We start from the raw sequence: 18,546 nt of genomic DNA, 5'->3' as shown, positions 1-18,546 counted from the left end.
AACGATGTCATAGCACGATAGACCCTTCCCCTGGAAACATCCCCAGGACACAGTGGTGTCTTCTTGGTAGGCAGGGTGTGCCGGGGGGAAAACTTAGCTGTGACTCGTGGGTGAGACTTGATGTGTAGGAAGTGGCTGTAGGACGTGGCTCCCGGTCACTGGAGAATGTGGACACCTGATTTTAGGCCTTATGATCCCTGTTCTTTCCTGGGACTGTGTCTGAAGTCTGGGCCTCTCTGTCTGGGCAGAGATGCCTTTGCTTTGGGGACTTGAGCTTGCAGTGTTCAGCTGTTTGTGGCCCATCTTGTTACTCCAGGTTGACACTGCAGATTGGAATAAGTCATTTGAAACTGAGTAATTTTTATTTTTTAATATTTATTTATTTATTTATTTATTTTTAAAGATTTTATTTATTTATTTGACAGAGATCACAAGTAGTCAGAGAGAGAGGAGGAAGCAGGCTCCCTGCTGAGCGGAGAGCCCAGTGCGGGGCTCGATCCCAGGACCCTGAGACCATGACCTGAGCCGAAGGCAGAGGCTTTACCCCACTGAGCCATCCAGGTGCCCCTGATTAATTTTTTTTTTTAAGATTTTATTTATTTATTTGACAGAGAGAGATCACAAGTAGGCAGAGAGGCAGGCAGAGAGAGAGGGGGAAGTAGGCCCCCTGCTGAGCAGAGAGCCCAATTGGGGCTCGATCCCAGGACCCTGAGATCATGTCCTGAGCTGAAAGCAGAGGCTTAACCCACTGAGCCACTCAGGTGCCCCCCCTAATTAATTTTTATTAACATGAATCCTCTGGGTTCAGATTAGCAGTGATGTTAGAATTAAGGTGTGATGAGGTTAGACGGGCGGAACGGTGGTAGATAATAGGAAATACATGTAGAAATTAATTTTCCTACAGAATAAACTGTGCTTGATTTGGATACTTGGACTTTTTCCTTTTGGCCTCTTATTCCGTAGATCCACACTCAGCTTAATTTCTGACTGGCTCCTTCCAGAGAGCATTCTGTGTGTGTGTGTGTGTGTGTACGTGTGTGTGTGTACGTGCTCACGCCGCTTCCCTGCGCTGCTCATCCGTCCTGGGGTCTTTGTGGAGAGGGATGTTAAGGTGCTTTGCTCTTTGCTCCTGCTTGGTTCTGTTTGGCTGGAAGAAACAGGTTTTCAGAGGCTGTTCTTCATGTTCTAGTCAACTTGGGGTTGAAGGACTGGCTGAGTCTCGGTGTGGCCATCCCCTGGCTGAGCACCTGCCTGGGTGGGGCTGTGGGGGACAGGAAGGGCCCCAGGGCTTGGCCCTTCTGGGAGGAAGCCCTGATCTTGCCCTTTGAACCAGTCTTGGGCAGACACTGGTGCAGGATTGCGTGGGATGTGTCTTTCCTGGGCCCACAGAGCGGCCTTGCTCCCTGAGAGGCGAGTGCAGCCTGTGGTCTGCCTGGCCTGCGAGCCCTTGTCCCAGCACCTGAGCCGAGGTGCCTCTGCTTGAGTCACTGTTTGCTCCGTGTAACCGTGTTCCCTGCCGGCATCCGCCTCCCAAACAACCAAGCAGAGGAGACAGCGAACGTGGGACATTATCTTGTGCTTTCCTGGCCTGCAGGCCTCGTGCCGGTGTGTTCGTGTGTTTCTGTGGCTGGTGCCCTTCCCGTGCCGGCCGTGCGGGCTGTGGGTGCCGCATCCCTCCTGGGTCAGAAAGCAGGCGTGTGCCTGCTTCCTGCCTCCCTCTTCCTGCAAGGCCTGGCCCTCCTGCCTCTCCTTCCGGAGCCTGACCTTTGGCACACCACCCATGGTTCTGCGAAACCCCCACCCCCGCTCCGCCACCTGGGCAGGGTGCTTTGAGCTCCAGAGGGCGTCGTGGTTCCCCACATTGGAGCAGGTCTAGAGAGCGTACTCGGCCTGTTTGGACCGAGGTGACATAGTCATCTTCGAGTGCTGCTCTGTTCTGTCCTTGTGCTGGGGGCCCGTCTGCGCTTCAGAGGAAATACGTGCCCTCTCATTGTGAAGGCCAGCCGTGCAGGTGCAGACTGGGCAGAGCAGCACGTGCCTTGGCTCCCACACTCCCCTCCTCTGCCCCTTAGGGACGTGCTCTTGTGCCCTGCACGTGCCCCACGTGTGCTGCCCCCCCTTGGGGGGGTCGTGAATGGGCCGTGGTTTGCGCCCAGGGCAGCTATGGCTTCTGTCCCAGCAGTATGTTGGACGTTGTGTCAGGTTGCTGACACACGCCGCCTTCATTCTTCTGATGGCTGTGTCACGGTTCGTATAGTATTTTTTTTTTTTTTTAAGATTTAAAAAAATTTTATTTACTTGACACAGAGAGAGCACAAGCAGGGGGAGCAGCAGAGGGAGAGGGAGAAGCGGGCTCCCCCCTGAGCAGGGAGCCTGATGCAGGGCTCGATCTAGGACCCATGAGATCATGACCTGAGCCGAAGGCAGACGCTGAATGGAATGAATCCCCCGGGGGGGCCCCCCAGGGGGAGTACTTTAAATGAGGATCGTGGGCGGTTACTGTTAGCATGGGGCTTGCTTCAGATGCAGAGCCGGGCCCGGAGCGTTACTTGTTTGGTGTCCTCCGTGAGCTGTGGAAATGACTGTGACTTGTTTCTCGTTCAGAGTCAGATCAACGTGGCCAAGAGACGCGTGGTGATGGCGTCCCTCTACCTGGGGACAGGTCCTCTGGAACAGGAACTGGTAAGGTTTGAGGTGGGGTGGTCCCCACGGCAGCAGTGCATCGCCCCGTTCCCCCTGGCTGCACGGTGCCCTGAGATCAGGGTCGAGCCGCCCTGTCCTGCTGGGGGTTGGCCCAGTCAGGAGGGCCGGTGAGGGGTGTGGGGCAGGGGCTCGTCCTCGCCCACAGGTGCTCTGCGCCCTGCACCACGGTTCTGAGAATGCTCTGTGTGCTGCTCTCGGACTCGGTGAACGACGGCCCTCTGCCCGTTTCTGTATGGCCTGTGGGTGACAATGGTCTTTGCGTTTTCAGATGACTGGGAAAAAGTTGAAAGGAGGAGATTAATTATGACACAAGAGAAGCCTGTGCGGTCAGATTTCTGTGTTTGTAGGTGAAGCTTTACTGGGACACAGCTGTGCTTGCTCACCACTGCGCCGTCTGTAGCCGCTCTCTGGCCGCAGCGGCGGAACTCAGGAGTTGTGACAGAGACCGTCTGGTTCCCAAAGCCCAGGGTGTTTACTGCCTGGCCCTTTGCAGAGCAGATTTTCTGACCCTGTACTAGACAAATGGACCAAAACACAGGTCGGGCTGGGGTCAGGTGCCAGGTCTGTGGCCTGCCTTGGTCCCCCTGGACTTGGCATTATACCACACTTATCGCCTGCGGGGATATGGGCAGGATGGGAAGGAGCAGAAACCACAGGTTAGCTCAGGGCATGCTTCCTGCGGCGGAAGTCCAGCATGCGGTTGGTGTGCAGGCGCCGTCTGTGGGCTGACTTCACGCGAGTGGGAGTGAGGGTGTTCTGTTGTCCTCATCTTCAGATGGCTTTCCACTCAGGCTCTGAAATGGGCCACAGTGTTTTCTCTGGGCTCCTCCTTGTCTGGAAACCCACAGGGAGGAGCTGGGAAATACCAGGGATGGGGGCAGGAACGGGATGGCGGGTCAGCAGAAGCACTTCTGTCCTTTCCTGCCCCCTCCGCCCCTGCACGGAGTTCTCCTTCTGTCTTCAGGACACACTTTTACTGCAAGCTTGGGAAGCCTGTTTGTTCTTCTGGGAGAAGACTATCGTGTTGAGCCCATGGAGAGTGGCCAGGGGGCAGGTTTTGTCTTGGATTCGCTGGTTCAGCAAATATTTACCAAGTGCTGTCCATGTGTAGTCACTGTTTGCTGTGTGTGTCTGTGGGGATGTCTGTTGAAATGTGTGAGAGCTCGTGTCTTAGCCTTTCCCCGAGTGGCAAGGTTGGGACTGCTTGGGCAACGTGTCTGACCCACAGACGCGCTCTCCCTGAGAGGCCTGGCTGGACGAGGGAGCTGGGTGGCACCTTCTGGTTACTGCTACTGGTCTCAGAAGTCTCATGGAGCAGATGTGTGTTCCAAGAGGATGCGTGTTTCGGGGGGGGGGTGTTACCTGGCAAGTTGATCCTTTTTTTTTTTTTTAAGTAAGCTCGACACCTGCTGTGGAGCCCAATGTGGGGCTTGAACTTGAACTTCACAATCCTGAGATCGAGACCTGCGCTGACAACCAACAGTCAGATGCTTCACTGACTGGGCCACCCAGGCGTCCCTCCATCTGTTCTTTTAATACATAATCATCTTTTTGGATCTTATACTTCTGTTCTTTTGGGGTTCTTTTCTTGGCAGGTAGATTGTCTGGAATGCACTCTGGAAAAGTCACTCCAAGCCAAGTTTCCTTCAGACCTCAAGGTGTCCATCCTCTTGGACTTCACGCGGGGCTCAAGAGGTAGGTCTGGCGCACTCCCGCCTGCTCTGACCTTTCCTCTTTCAGACCCTTGTTCGGAGTTACGCCCTTGTCCTGTCCCATCCCCGTCCGTCTGTGTCTGTCTCCTCCCTCCGTCCCCCACAAAAGCCAGGATGTTCGAAGACCGCCTAGACTGCCTGGCTGTCTGTCAGCATTCCTTCTGTAGTAAGTGACTGGAAACCCAAAGAAAAACAACTTTGACAAAAAGAGCTGTTTTTGACTCCTGTGACTGACCTGCCTTGGGTGGGTCATGATCTGGGGGTTTGGCTGGTCACCAAGACCCATCTGCTGGCCCTCCTTCTTTTGGGCTGGCTCCACGTGGTGACCTCTGGGAGCCCCAGGCCCATCTGGCCATAACATTTTATCCATTGAAAGACGGTCTGCTGCCTGAGTGGCCTTCCATGGGCCGTGCACTGGGGCTCTGCGCGTACCAACGGGCCCAGTCCAGCCGGGATGTCTTCCTGTGGAGTTGGGGCAAGGGTTCAGGGTGGGTAGAGCCATTATTACCCAGAGTAGGAACACCAAGAGTAGAATCGGGTGGTACCCCTAGGAGGACGGGGGGTATGGTTTCCAGGAGGAGGGCGAATGGTGCTGGTGTTAAAATGGCAGCTGCCTGTGGCCCCGAACACCCCAGTCTTGTTCTGAGACATGTCCATGTCCAGAGCAGAATTTGGTCTGAGGCTCTCTGGCTCGCAGCGGTGCCTGGGGTTCTGGCCGATTCGGATGGGTAGTGCAGGGAGATGTGGGCCTACGGGGGGGTGGCTCCTCCCCTCCAGGCTCACTATCTTTTCTGGAGTGAATTACCTGTTGTTTTTCAAATTCCGCTCACCCCTGTGTTCAGGTAGAAAGAACTCCCGCACCATGCTGCTCCCGCTGCTGCAGAAGTTTCCAGAACAGGTTCGCGTCTCTCTCTTCCACACGCCTAACCTGCGTGGGCTTCTCAGGCTCCTGATCCCTGAGCGCTTCAACGAGACGATCGGCCTGCAGCACATTAAAGTGTACCTCTTTGACAACAATGTCATCCTGAGCGGGTGAGTAGTCTGCCGTGCCTCTGGGGCCTCCCCTGGATACTGTCCGGGGTGGAAGTTAGCGGAACGCAGAGAAGGAACGTCCGTCTCCTCAGGCCTTCAAGAATGTTGTCATATGTCTCTAGTCGTCATACTGCCTCCGTGTCTTCCACGACACCACATCTGCTGTGGCTCCCAGGCGTCCCTCCATCTGGGAGCCCACAGGGTGCTCAGAAGGGAGCGCCGGCTTCTTGAGCACTTCCCAGGCGCTAGCCACTCTTCTGAGCCTGGGTGTGCTGTTGCGTGTCATCCTCGCAGAGACCCGTCTAGTGTTTATCTCACTTCGTGCGTGAGAGACTCGAGAGGGCGAACGACTTCCTCAGGCAGAGCCAGGAACACCGAAGAAACAAACCACGGAGCCACCTTGGCCACCTGGGTCCTTCTGATTCTGAACCCCGGGCCCTGGGGATGAGCCCTGGCGGTTAGTTAGCTTTGAGAGTGTCATTCCTCTGCCAGCTGGTTGTCGCCTCAGGAGTGGGGCTCCATGGCTCACTCCTTTTTTTTTTTTTAAAGATTATTTATTTATTTATTTGACAGAGAGAGAGAGAGAGATCACAAGTAGGCAGAGAGGCAGACAGAGAGAGGGGGAAGCAGGCTCCCCGCTGAGCAGAGAGCCCGATGCGGGGCTCAATCCCAGGACCCTGAGACCATGATCTGAGCCGAAGGCAGAGGCTTAACCCATGGAGCCACCCAGGCGCCCCTCTGGCTCCCTCCTTTGTGGCACCTCATGCCACTCAAGCCCCGTCTTGTGTGAGTGGCCAGGCTCGGGGTCGGCTGCCACCGTGGGGTCCTGAGCCGGTTGCCGCCCTGCCCCCACCAGTTCCCCTGGCCCCGCTGCCGCGCCCTCTCCGGCCCCAGCCCTTACCCGCCTCTTTCCTCCCCGCAGCGCAAACCTGAGCGACTCGTACTTCACCAACCGCCAGGACCGGTACGTGCTCTTGCAGGACTGCCCCGAGGTCGCGGACTTCTTCACAGAGCTGGTGGGCGCGGTGGGGGACGTGTCCCTGCAGCTGCAGGCCGACAACACGGTGCAGGTGTTGGAGGGGATGGTGCATCCTTACAAAGGTAGGGTGTGGGCTCGGCCGGCCTCCCGAGCTTGCAGGGGGCGGCTGGGGGCCCTGGGGGTGCACCTCTCGGAGCCTTGCCATGTGCTGGCAGGACTTGGGTGACAGAGGCTCATTTTGCTTTTGTCTCTGGGGCCAGACCGAGGTGACTCACTGGCCACCAGTCGTGCTCTGTGGGTCCAGGGAAGGTGGGAGTGTGGGACTTGGCCTGGGCCTGGGGGAGGGAGCCAGGGGCCTGCCCTGCACTTACAGGAAGCAGCCTGCCCTCCCCAGGACCATGGAGTTCGGGGAGCTCGGGGGCTCTGTGGCTCTCAGCTCTGCTGAGGTCTGTGGCCTCCTGCCTGGAAAGTGAAACGGGAGAGCCCTTGCTCTGTTCCCTGGAAATAGGCAAACCCTGGCAGCTAGCGATCCTGGGGGCATTTGCATTCCTGTGATTCCTGTGGCTTCCTGGTGGCCTTTGGGAAGGCCTGCTACTGAATTTGCAGCAGTGTCAGCAGTCGGGGGCGGGGGGGGGGGGGTAGACCCTGACCGTATGAGAAGAGCCCCTGTCCCGGGTGCCAGAGGAAGCCTAGCCCTGGAGCCAGTCTGTGATCTGGGCGCCTGCTCTGCCTGCTGCCAGCCTGGACTCTCAGTTATTACTGTGATATTTTAAATTCTTATCAATAAAAAATGTGTGGAAATTTGCTTTTTCTCGTTATATGGGTGCCTTCAGCTTGCAAAGCCTGATATACTTAATACCTGGTCCGTACGGGAAGCACTGGCCAATCCCTGGTCTGACTGTACAGGCCAGGCACGAATGTGCAGAGAAGTAGGCCCCATGTTCTGGGAAGGGTGAGTCAGCGTGCTCAGGGGGCAGGTAGGGGTGTCTGGGCCTGTGCACTTGGGCCCGGGGCACCTGAGCAGCTCGGAAGGAGTGAACGGATGCAGGGGTCACTCGTCACACTCCGAAGGACAGCTTGAGACACAGTGGGGCTGGCGGCTGCCTCCTCCCCCGTGGGCGCTGCTGTCAGGGAGGGAGGGTTGGCCCAAGCCATCCCTTCTCCTTATCCCAGAGCCCACCTCCAGAGGCCCTCCCGTGTGGCCCCATCCTGGCCTGTGAGTGCGTTCTGTCCTGTTCCTCTTTGATTCTGGCTCAGGCTTCCCCAGGCTTCCTGTTTCCTCAGTGTCCCGGCCGGCCGGCCCGGGCAGCATGGACACTCTCTGCTCTCCCGTCGTCGGCGTTCCGTGAACTTCTGCGCGTCACCCGGCCCCGCTCCCACTGAGCTTTTGGTTTGATCTTTGCTTCTCGGGCTGGATGCTGGCTCGTTAGTGTTCAGTCGTGTCGTCGGCTGATAGCATTTATGGTCACTTCTCGTCCGTCCAGCGTGTCTGGTCGGCCATCTCCAGTGTCTTGTGTAGACGCGCAGGGTGCCAGCCTGCCTGTCCTCGTGCTGTGCCTCGGGGCCGCTCCCACCGTCCCGCCGTGTGGCACCCACTCAGCCCGCAGTTGTGCCCGTGCATTGTGGCTCACGCTCACATGTGCCTTTCTTATTAAACCGTCTCACTAAAGAGCACACCGAGCCCCAGCCACTGGCGTGCAGTTCACATGCATGTGTGTCGTGGGCGGCTCCCGGAAGCCCCTCCGGGGCCCGTGGGGCGCTGCGTCCCCAGGCTCCACTCTCTTGATGGGTCTCCCTCAAGTAGTATGGGCTGTTTTTGAACTTGAGAGGGCGCCTGGCTGGCTCAGTTCGTAGAGCATGCGGCTCTTGATCTCGGAGTTGTGACACACGTTGGGTGTGGAGAAGACTTAAAAATCAAATCTTTAAAAAAAAAAACAACAAAGCTTTTTCTCTTTATAAGTGTGACTGGTAGAGGCCGTGCTGCATTCCCTCGCGCAGGCTCTTCGTGGCCTTGCCTCGGACGTTGGTATCCACGGAGGAGCTTCGCCTGGGCCTGGGCTCCATCGGAGCGTGTCCACAGGTGGTCGGTCGGGGCATCTGCGCTTGGCTGTCTGGTGCCATGTCCCCGTGCAGGCAAGGGTTCGGAACCTCTGCTTCCTGCCCTCACCCTCCCCTCCCGTGTGTCCCTGCAGGTGACCGGGCTGCGTACTGCAAGGCGGCCAACAAGAGGGTGATGGATGTGATCAACTCCGCCAGGGTCCGCCAGCAAGTGCTGCACGCCCAGACCTTCCACGGCGACTCCCTCTTGACTCAGGAGGACGCAGCCGCCGCCGGGGACCGGAGGCCAGCCCCCGACACCTGGATTTACCCACTGATCCAGATGAAGCCCTTTGAGATCCAGATCGACGAGATTGTCACCGAGACCTTGCTGACAGAGGCTGAGCGAGGCGCCAGGGTCTACCTCACCACCGGCTACTTCAACCTGACCCAGGCCTACATGGACCTGGTCTTGGGCACGCGGGCTGAGTACCAGATCCTGCTGGCCTCTCCGGAGGTGAACGGCTTCTTCGGGGCCAAGGGGGTGGCGGGGGCCATCCCGGCCGCGTACGTGCACATCGAGCGGCAGTTCTTCCGTGAGCTGTGCAGCCTGGGCCAGCAGGAGCGTGTCCGGCTGCAGGAGTACTGGCGGAGGGGCTGGACGTTCCACGCCAAAGGTACGCAGGGCCAGCCCGCTCCCTTGGCTCCCGTCGTCCCGGCCACTGTGCGTGCCTGCCCCTCCCGTCTGAGAGTGTCCCTGCTGTGCAGGGTTCTTCCCCTTGCTCCCAGAACTTGACGCCGGAGGCTGGGGTGCCTGTTGCAGAAGGCGCGCGGGACTTCCGGGGGCGGAGAGGCACAGGCCGTCGTCTCTGATAGCGACTGGGTCACTGTACCGGTCACGCTGTGGATTCTTCCCACCTCGGCCGTGCCCTTCTCAGGGACAGAGGGTGCGTTAGGGGTGATTTATTTACTGTTAAACAGCCCGGTTTTTCAGTTTTTCTCTCCCTACCGTGGTTCTTTTTCCTCTCTGTGAATCCTCCACTTTTTTTTAGCTGGACACGAGGCCGTGTCCTTTCGTTCTGAGCCACATGGCGCCGCCCGTACGTGGGGCCTGAACCGCCTGCGGATCCGATCCCCGCAGGCACTGGTGTGCGTTCCTGGGGCGGCCCACGTGTGCGTTATCCCAGGCCCGTGGGCTGAGACGGGGGTGAGCGGCGTTAAAACCTTGTGCTGAGCAGAGGGCTTCTGCCCACTGCCGCTCGCTGTTTCGGGGCACCTGCCTTAAGTGCAGTCCCTCCTTCCGGTGCTCCAGGGGCCACACCACTGAGCTGCCTAGTCCTGTGTCAGAAGAAGGGTACCGACGCGGAGAGCCCCTGGCCACGAGTGGCGGACGTGGTTTTTCTGGCTTCGTGGTGGTGGTTGAGGCCTGCTGTGCTCCTGTGCTGGTGCTGGAGTCTTGCGGAGGGGCTGATGGGGGAGAGGGTGAGGTTGTCTTGGTCTCTGGTCTGTGGCCCTGGGAGCCCTGGTTGTAGACTGCTCTGGCCCCTTGTCTGTGTTGTTTAGATTTGAGGTCATTTGGGGATCACTGCGTGGGTGGAACTCTTTTTTTGTCTTACACGCTGGTTTTCACCTGGGGATATGTTAAAGTTTTAAAGCCCAGGCTGCCCTCTATCTCTTGAATCCAGTTCTCTGAGGACAATTCCAACGAGGTGTGTGAGTGTGTGTGTGTGTGTGTGTGTGTGTGTGTGTGTGTGTGTTTTAAAAACTCCCTAGGACTTTCTGAGGTCTTAGAACTGTCACAGCTTCTGGCCTTTTGGGTGGCTCCCGCTTCCTGCTGGGAGACCCACTGCCCGGGCAGGTGGCACTGTTGGGTGTGGAAAGTGAGCTGCCTCCCTGTGCCATGTGCTGAGGTAGGCGGGGGTCTGATGCCTCTGGGCGGGTTGGGCTAGCCAGTGAGGAGGCGGCGAAAGTATGTTAGGATTGGTTTTGTTCCTTACGAGAATAGTGAAGGTGCCTAGGCGTGGGTGTTGAAGACCACGCTGGAAGCTGGGCGAGGCTTTGTTCTTTGGAGGGGATGTGTGTGCCCAGGAGCTGTGCCGGGGCCATCCAGAAAGTGCTCCCTCCTCATCCAGCCTGTGACACTTCCCCCCGCCCCTGCACCCCGGCCTACTCCGCCTGGCCCGATGGCTCTGACTGGGCTGTGGGTTATTTCCCTGAAGCAGGCAGTACTGATAAGTGAGCAGTGCCCCCCACCCCACCCCCCAAGTTACCGTTGAAAGAGAAACACCCAACCGGCTCTTCCAGTGTGGCTCGCCCATTCCCGGATGGGCAGGCTTCTGCCCCACCCCAGGTGGGGCCTTGCACTCCGGGAGCACTGGATTAGTGGGGATGGCCAGGAATCCCAGGGCACGTGTGCCTGTGTGTGTGTCAGAGTATGTGAGGGAGAGGGAGTGGGGGCTGGGGTACCTGAGCAGAGCAGCCATGAGTCAGAGGTCAGAGGTCAGTCAGTGGTGAAGTCAGAGGTCAGGGTCCTTTCCTGTGATTGTGATTAATAGTTATGGGGGGGTCCTTCAGCAGCCCCCTTTCCTGGTTTATCCTGGATGCCCGTCCTCCCCAAGGCAGTCTGGGAGAGGAGCAGGCAGCCCAGGGGCGGCTGGGGTGGGTGGGGTTTACTGCTGACTCCCTGCAGGGCCCGTGCGGGTACTGGTGGTGTGTCTGTGCCCACCGGTGGCTGAGCAGCTGGTACGCCGAGACGGCCTTACCCACGCTCCCACAGGACAGGTCTGGCTCATCTTGGCCCCCAGTGCTCCTGGACGCCTCCCGTGAGGAGAGTGAACTGAGATCCCGTGTTCGAGGTGTCTACATCCCTGTGGCTCCAGCAGCACTGGACGTGGTGCCTCCAGTCCCCCTAGTCAGGGAGGGACTCAGTGTTGGACCTGCTCATGGCCCGTGGAGGGAGGTGATGCAGGAACACACTACGTGGGCCCTGCCTGCGGGAAGCTGCCAGGCTGGGCCGGGGGCATCGTGTGGACATGACCGCAGCAGTCAGCAAGCGCCAGTGGCTGGCTGCTCGTCGAGGGCGGGGGTCCGCGGGCCAGTGCTGTCCGGCTCACGAGGGGCAGGGGCGCCCGGCAGCAGTCCAGATGCCTTGCGGAACGACTGTGGGAGGTGACCCGTGGGGAGGCCGTGGGCACCTCCGCTCGGCGGGCTGCGGAGTCGAGGCACGTCTCCCCGGCCTGCGTCACGGATGCCTCGGCGGACTGGAGTCGTTGTCATTTCCATGCTGCTTCACAGCACCAGAGGAGCCGTCCACTGTTTACAGGCGCTCGCTCTAGAGACTTCCGCAACGTGGTCTGTTCGGTTTTCTTCGGGTTTTTGAAGAGGCCACCGGAGGAGGCCCGGTGTACGAGCGATGTGCTGGAGAGGCCACCAGACTTAGAATGTTTTTTTTTTTTTTATTAAGATTTTATCTATTTGACAGAGACATCACAAGCAGGCAGAGAGAGAGGAGGAAGCAGGCTCCCTGCTGAGCAGAGAGCCCCATGCGGGGCTTGATCCCAGGACCCTGAGACCATGACCTGAGCTGAAGGCAGAGGCTTAACCCAGTGAACCACCCAGGGGCCCCTCAGACTTGAATTCTTGAAGTCTAGTTTTCAGCCCAAATTCCCCTTTGGCAATCCTGGGGGGACCCAGTCCAACCTTTGTGTGATGTGGAGGGATGGCACTGATTCGCCGTCGGGAGAGTACGGTGACCTGACGTGCATTCTGTTGGGGTTTCTGTGAAGTGGCCGAGAGGCGAGGAGAGTGTCCCGGGGCCGTGGGGCGGGCGCTACAACACAGCTTGTGTTGTCACGTTTAGCCTTTTAAGTGAAAATGTGTATTTATTTTATGTATTTATTTTTTTAAAGATTTTATTTATTTATTTGACAGAGACAGAGCAAGACAGGGAGCATAAGCAAGGGGAGTGGGAGAGGGAAAAGCCAGCTTCCCGCCAACCAGTGAGCCTGAAGTGGGGCTCGATCCCCAGGACCCCAGAATCGTGACCTGAGCCAAAGGCAGACGCTTAATGACTGAGCCACCCAGGCACCCCTTATGTATTTATTTTTAAGAGACTTAATTTCTTTAGAGCGGTTTGGGTTCAGAGAATTGAGGGGCAGCTCGTGTGGTTTTCCCTACCCCGTGCTCTGGTCACGCCCTGCCCCTCTGTCAGCAGCCGGCAGGGAGGAGCGCACTGGTAACCGGTGAACCGACGTTGACACACTGTCTCCCTGAGGCCACACTTTATATCCGGGACATCCCGGTGGTGTGCGTTCATGGGTTCAGGCGGGTGAGGACGTGTATCTGTCATCACGGTGTCACAGAGAGAGCCTTTCACTGCCCTGAACATCCTCCTGGCCTCACGTCTGTCCCTCCCGCCTCCCCCGACCTTGACCCTGACCGTTGACTGTCTCCAGATTTTCACCTTTCCCGGAATGTCATATGGTTGTCCTCATACCATCTGTAGTCTTTTTCAGACCGGCTGCGTACGCTAGTAATGGGCATTTAAGGTTCTTTTTTTTTTTCCTCTTTTAAAGATTCTATTTATCTGAGGGGGAGAGGGGAAGAGCAGAGGGGGAGAGAGAGGGACACGCAGATTCTTGCTGAGCGTGAAACCTGACACAGAGCTCAGCTCCATGATCCCAAAGCACGACCTGAGCCGAAAGCAGAGGTCCACCGCTTAACCTGCTGAGCCACCTAGGTCCTTAAACCTTAGTGCTTTTTGTGGCGAGAGCTCTTTCCTTTCAGTGCGGAAGAGCATTGCCTCGTCTGGACGGCCCGCAGTTTATTCATCTGTCCGTCCACTGAAGGGCTTCTCGGTTGCTGCAGGGACTCCCCTGTTAAGCCTGGTCCTGGGGGACAGCGGGGTCTGGGGGCCAGTGCACAGTGGCTGTCAGACGTTGTAAGCCCTGCATCTGTCCTGTGCCAACGAACTACCCTCTCTAGGTCTTGGGAAGGCAGCAGCCCCAGGGGAGCCTGAGTGGGGATGAGGGATGTGTCTGTTGGGCCTGGGTTCTCATGTCTCCTGCTCTCGGAGAAGAGTGGGCCTGTGTCATGCCCGGTGCCACTGCGGGACTTCTGGCTGGGAGCAACAGGCCCACAGTCCCTTCGGGCAGGGGCATCTCCACGCTGGGGGACTTCTCAGGGAAGGATCAGAAAATGAGCTTGGACTCCATCCAGGTGCTGTCCCCTAGGCTAACAGCATGCTGTGTGGCCAGGGTGGGGCAGGCCATTGGAGTAAGAGATTTCTGGCTCCCGCTGACAGAGGAATCTGTTAATGATTGTGAGAATTGTCACTATTTTTACTGTTTTCCCGACAGGCAGCTTGGCACGGTGCCCAAAGGTGAGCTCGTGGTGCGAGCCGGGGCAGCTTCACCCTGGGTGTTCGGCCCATGCGCCTCCCCTGGGCACCAGCAGGTGTGCCCTGGGGCAGGGCTGCACCCAGGGCTCTGCGGGGTGGGGGTGAGGGCGGGGAGGGGGGAAGAGACGTGGACACGGCAGCCTGGAGTGTCAGGCAAGTGCTTTGCTCTCTGAGTTCGAGACTGTGGTGTCTCCTGTCCCCTTGTATTTCTCTAGTGGTCTGAGAATCCTCTGGAGTCAGTTGCAGAATATTGTGGCGGAGGTGAAGGAAGGAGGGAGTGTAATTTGACGTCTTTCTTGAAGAGAGCCTCAGGGAAGTCCTCTCTCCAGAAATAGTCGTGAGCTCCTGCTTTAGAAGGCAGAGCTTTTTGAACTTAATTTTTTCATCACTTGTTAGAAGATGCACTGTTTATTTCATTCAAACAAGTACTTATGTCACATGTGTGTCTTTCATGCGCCAGGCAGCATTCAGGGTGTTGGGAACCAGTTGCTGGGGACCAAAGCCCTTGCCCTCTCTAGATGTCGGTTTCCTCGAACAGGAAGCAGGTACAGACAGATGAATCTGTTCACGTGGAACGTCAGGTAGGGGACCGGCGTGTGGAAGACCAGAGCAGGAGGAGGAGGCGTCTGGGCTGATGGGGGTCTGTTCGACTCGGGGGTTGGGAAGGCCTCTCTTTGAAGGGGACACTCACTGAGCACAGGTCCTGGCTGGAGGCTCCAGGAGGGGGACCCAAGATCGTGAGGTCCCAAGACCATGCTAGGCATGGAGAGGAGTGAGGGGGGCAGGTCGGGAGGGAGGGAGGCAGGCTGGAAGGGGGCCAGGCCGTGGGAAGAGCTCAGAGGACTGGTGAGGGAGCGCTGCGGGGGCCTTGAGCCACCTAGTCTACCCTGCAGCACGGCGCTGGGACTGCGTGGAGGAGGGACTGTGCCTACGGGAGTGGAGCACAAGAGGCTGCCCAGGGCAGGCAGGGGGGCTCTCGTTGCAGAGCTGGGAGCCTGCAGAAGTCTTGGGACTCGGTCCAGTCCTCTGTCCTCAGCGCGCTCCCTCTGGGGCTGCGGACTGCCTGCGGCCAGTCCCCTGCTGTGCCATTGCTCTTGCTGAGTGTCCCTCCCAGTCTGGCGGGTGCTAGACTGGTGAAGGCATTGGGCGCAAAGGTCAGGCCCTGGGCTTGATGACAGACATGCAGCCCTGCTGGCAAGTGCGAGAGCCCGGCCCTGCCCCTCCCCCTCCCCGTGTGCACCCTCTCGAGGCCCTCCCTGAATGGAAGTTTCCTGGTAGTCCTCCGGGTCTAGCCCAGCAGCACACGCGTCCCACGTTAGGAGCTTGCACTCGGAAAGGCTGGCTGTGCCCGAGGTGGCGTCTTGAGCTCCTGGGGCACGGGTACCACATGGCCTCAGTATCTGTGGGCTTTGTGTCCTTTTGGATGGAGAAAGATCACGGTCCATGTGGGTCTGCAGGGGAAGTGGCGGGGCGGTTGCCGGCCTCACGAAGGCGTCCAGTATGTTCCACATACGAGCTGCCCGTCACGCCCATGTGCCCTCCAGAGGCCAGCCTGGGCCAGAGACGAAAGCCGGAGGAAGACGGTGTCTGTTGTGCCTTCCCAGTGGGGTGGTCGTGGCGGGCGGGTGCGGGGAAGCCCTCGTCTCACTGCATGGAGAGCCCAGGTGCACACATGTGCAGCACACGGACGCGGGCACCCTTCATCGGGGCTGCAGGTCTGAAGCAGCTCTTCAGTGGTCGCTAGTGAGAGCAGGCTGGGAGGGGGTGGCGTGGCTGAGGAGCTGTTGGCATGGGCCGCCTGCCTCTCATGGCCGGCGCCTCGGTTGCCTTGGGAGGAAGAGATGTACATTCAGGCAGATTTCAGAAATAAAAAATACCCACAAGACCAGGTCCTTTCAGTCTTGCCCAGCAGGCCCTGTGGTCCAGGAGCCTTGGATGGACACCCCGCATCTCACATGATTCACCTCAGCTTTAGCCCGTGTCAGCCACGTGTGTGTCAGGCCTCCCTGCTACGCACTCTGTCCCCGACTGAGTGGACTCTGGAGAGCTGGCTGCGCCACGAGCCCCAGGTGTCCCCACTGCTTTTGAGTCTTTCCGATGGTGACATCGCGAGAGTTCGATTGGCCATGGCAGGTGGAAAGCTCTGAGGCTGGCAGAGCCTGCCCCTGGCCCTGGCCCTGGCCCCCAAGCCTTAGGCTCCGTTCAGAGGTGGGGCAGGAGGGGCTGAGGCCCGCACGGGACGAGAGCCGGCACTGCCATGGTCCAGGCTCAGCTGTTCTGCCCAGACCTCCCTGGGCATCTGGAGAAGTGCCAGGGGCTAGCCCGCACACCCCCGCGGTGACATGAGATAAGGTGAGCCCCACGGTCGCCTACACGCAGTGGCCCCGTGGGGCGGTACAGTTAAGTGAGCGACGCACACAGGCAGGCAGGCGGCTTTGATGTGGCCCCCGGGTTGGGGGGGTCGAGCGCATTACAGGAACAGGCCTCGGAGCGTCGTCATCTCTTACCCAAGGTATTCTTGGAAACGCTCTTGCTCTGAGAGAGAATTAGGAAATGGCCTTCTATTTTCGGCTCCTTGGTGTGTATTATACGTTGTTGATTGGCTCGTGATGGTCATGCGCACCCGTGGGCCCTTTGAGAGGGTCATGTTGGCGGAGGAGAGACCAGCCGTGGTGGGAGGGCCTGAGGCTGGCCGTGAGCAGGGGCGCCGGGCCGACTCCCGGGCTGCGTTTTCTGGGCTGAGCGTGTTTGGTGCTAGCGAGGGTGTGGGAAATACAGTGGCCAGACCCAAGTCTGTGCTCCCCTGAGAGGAGGGATCCAGGGTAGCCGATGTCCCGCAGAGGTCGGGTTTTCAGGGTGGTCTGTTCAGGAGAAGTAACTGTGACGGGCACTGGACTGGGCAAGCCAGCCTTGGGACTCGGGGGAGGGGATGGAGTGTGGGGGACGGGGGCACAGCAGACCCACCTGCTTGTTGTCTGAGGGGACAGATTAGGATTCTGAGACAATCCACAACCTTTATGATGCACCTGTCAGCATGCTGGGGGACAGGGCAGGACCCCGTGCACCCCCCGGCTGCTTTTTGTCCGGCTGTGCTGTCAGGCGGCTCATTTCCTAGCAGAAAAGGGGAAATGGTGCTCTTTGGGGCGGGACAGAAACTTAGAGGACCTCTTCGGTGCTCTCTGCCACTGGCCTCTAGTGAACTTCACGTGTCTGGCTTGGATGTCCCTGAGCCCTGGCAGGGACTCCTGTCTGGTACCCTTGGGTGTGGTAGGTCAGCAGCCCGAGGTGGGGAATCGCGTGTCCCAGGGTGGGAGGGATGCAGAGTGGAGTGACCTGGGCTTACCGAGAGCTGTGTACCCCCTGCCCCCGCCCCCATGGAGCAGCCCCGCGCCCGTGGACTTGGTAGGAGGTTTGCTCTTCCCTAGGCCACCTTCTTAGCACGGTAGAGGTGTCTTTCCCGAGAAGCAGCTACGGACTTTGTGCCCTTGGTGCTCGTGGCAGGACTATGGAGCCTCTGGCCAGAGTGGGCTCCATGCCGGTGGCCAGAATGTGGTCGAGGAGGTTCAGAGAGCGGGATCAGAGGCCCTGAGGTCTCGGTGTGGGGGTGGGGGGCTGTGGTTAGCACAGGGTGGTGAGAGTGGGCCGTGAGCACGGGCCTCCGGGGCTCCCTGAAGGACCCACCTCTCCCGTGCTTGGCCGGAGACAAGGCAACGTCCTCTCGGGGCCGCGGATGGCCTCAGGTCCCTGTCTGCGCAGCACCCGGGTGGACGGCGCGGCCTCCCTGACTGCTCGTTCCCAGCAGGGCTGCTTCTCTCTTAGGTTGAATGGCGCGTGGAGAGGCGCTCGGCAGATGCTGTGCTCATTTCCTGTCTGCACCTTTCCTTTTCCCTGCAGGCCTCTGGCTGTACCTGGCAGGGAGCGGCCTGCCCTGTCTCACGTTGATTGGCTCTCCTAATTTTGGGTACAGGTCGGTTCACCGGGACCTGGAGGCCCAGATCGCCATAGTGACGGAGAGCCGGGCTCTGCAGCAGCAGCTTCACCAGGTTGGTCGGGACGACGGGGTTTCCTGGGCTGAGTGGAGGGTGGCTGGGGGCTCAGCCCTGCCCGCGTCACCGGGTCCCCTGAGAGTGGCCCCCGCCACCGTCTCCACTGTGAGAAAGAGCCCTAGTCCTCAGGAGCCCAGCCCTGAGAGAAGCCCACTGCGGGGCCACCCCGAGAAGCGGCGTGCCCTCTAACCCCAACCCCCCCGCCACCCCGCTGCAGCTGCTCCGGCCCCACGGCCCCGAGGGCTCCCTCCTCCCTGAGTGCTCCCTCCGTGCGGGCGAGGGCACTCTTCTCTCACCCGGACACCCCAGCCCCTTGTCACAGTGCAGGTCAGCCGGAGGGGGAGTGTGGGGGAGAAGCCAGGCTCACGCAGGCCCCAGAGCCCCCAGCCCTGAAGGCAGAACGGGCACTCAGGGTGCCAGTGTCCCTGCTTGTAGAGACAGAGGAGGTGGACCTCAGGAAGCAGCCCGAGCCCCATGCAGAGGGCCTTCGTGGAGAACGGAGCCGTTTCAAGGGCGCGGGCAGCTCTGTGCCTCCGTCTCTGAGCCGTAGGCTCCGTGTGCCCTGTCCCCTGGATTCTGTCGCACTCCACACGTCTCCCTGGGGTAGCTCTCCGGTGCATGCGAGGTGGCGTGGGGGGC

At 59.1% G+C, this 18,546-nt stretch overlaps 1 protein-coding gene across 5 annotated transcripts in view; it reads left to right on the top strand.

The window, feature by feature from the left end:
* PGS1 (phosphatidylglycerophosphate synthase 1) overlaps positions 1-18,546 on the top strand; it is a 35,617-nt gene that overhangs the window by 9,471 nt on the left and 7,600 nt on the right. For 2 of the 5 annotated variants that reach the window (XM_059149929.1, XM_059149930.1), the window contains exons 3-8: positions 2,605-2,682; positions 4,299-4,402; positions 5,262-5,447; positions 6,370-6,548; positions 8,619-9,140; positions 17,756-17,904. In XM_059149929.1, coding sequence (XP_059005912.1) covers positions 2,605-2,682; positions 4,299-4,402; positions 5,262-5,447; positions 6,370-6,548; positions 8,619-9,140; positions 17,756-17,904 — 1,218 coding nt within the window. The remainder of the gene's footprint in view (positions 1-2,604; positions 2,683-4,298; positions 4,403-5,261; positions 5,448-6,369; positions 6,549-8,618; positions 9,141-17,755; positions 17,905-18,546) is intronic. The other 3 variants (XR_009348205.1, XR_009348206.1, XM_059149931.1) reach the window with 2 other exon arrangements.

The sequence above is a fragment of the Mustela lutreola genome, chromosome 15 (assembly GCF_030435805.1).
Source record: "Mustela lutreola isolate mMusLut2 chromosome 15, mMusLut2.pri, whole genome shotgun sequence".
Classification (NCBI taxonomy): domain Eukaryota; kingdom Metazoa; phylum Chordata; class Mammalia; order Carnivora; family Mustelidae; genus Mustela; species Mustela lutreola.
Note: the sequence above shows the minus strand (reverse complement) of the source record. Positions and strands in the feature narration are given on the sequence as shown.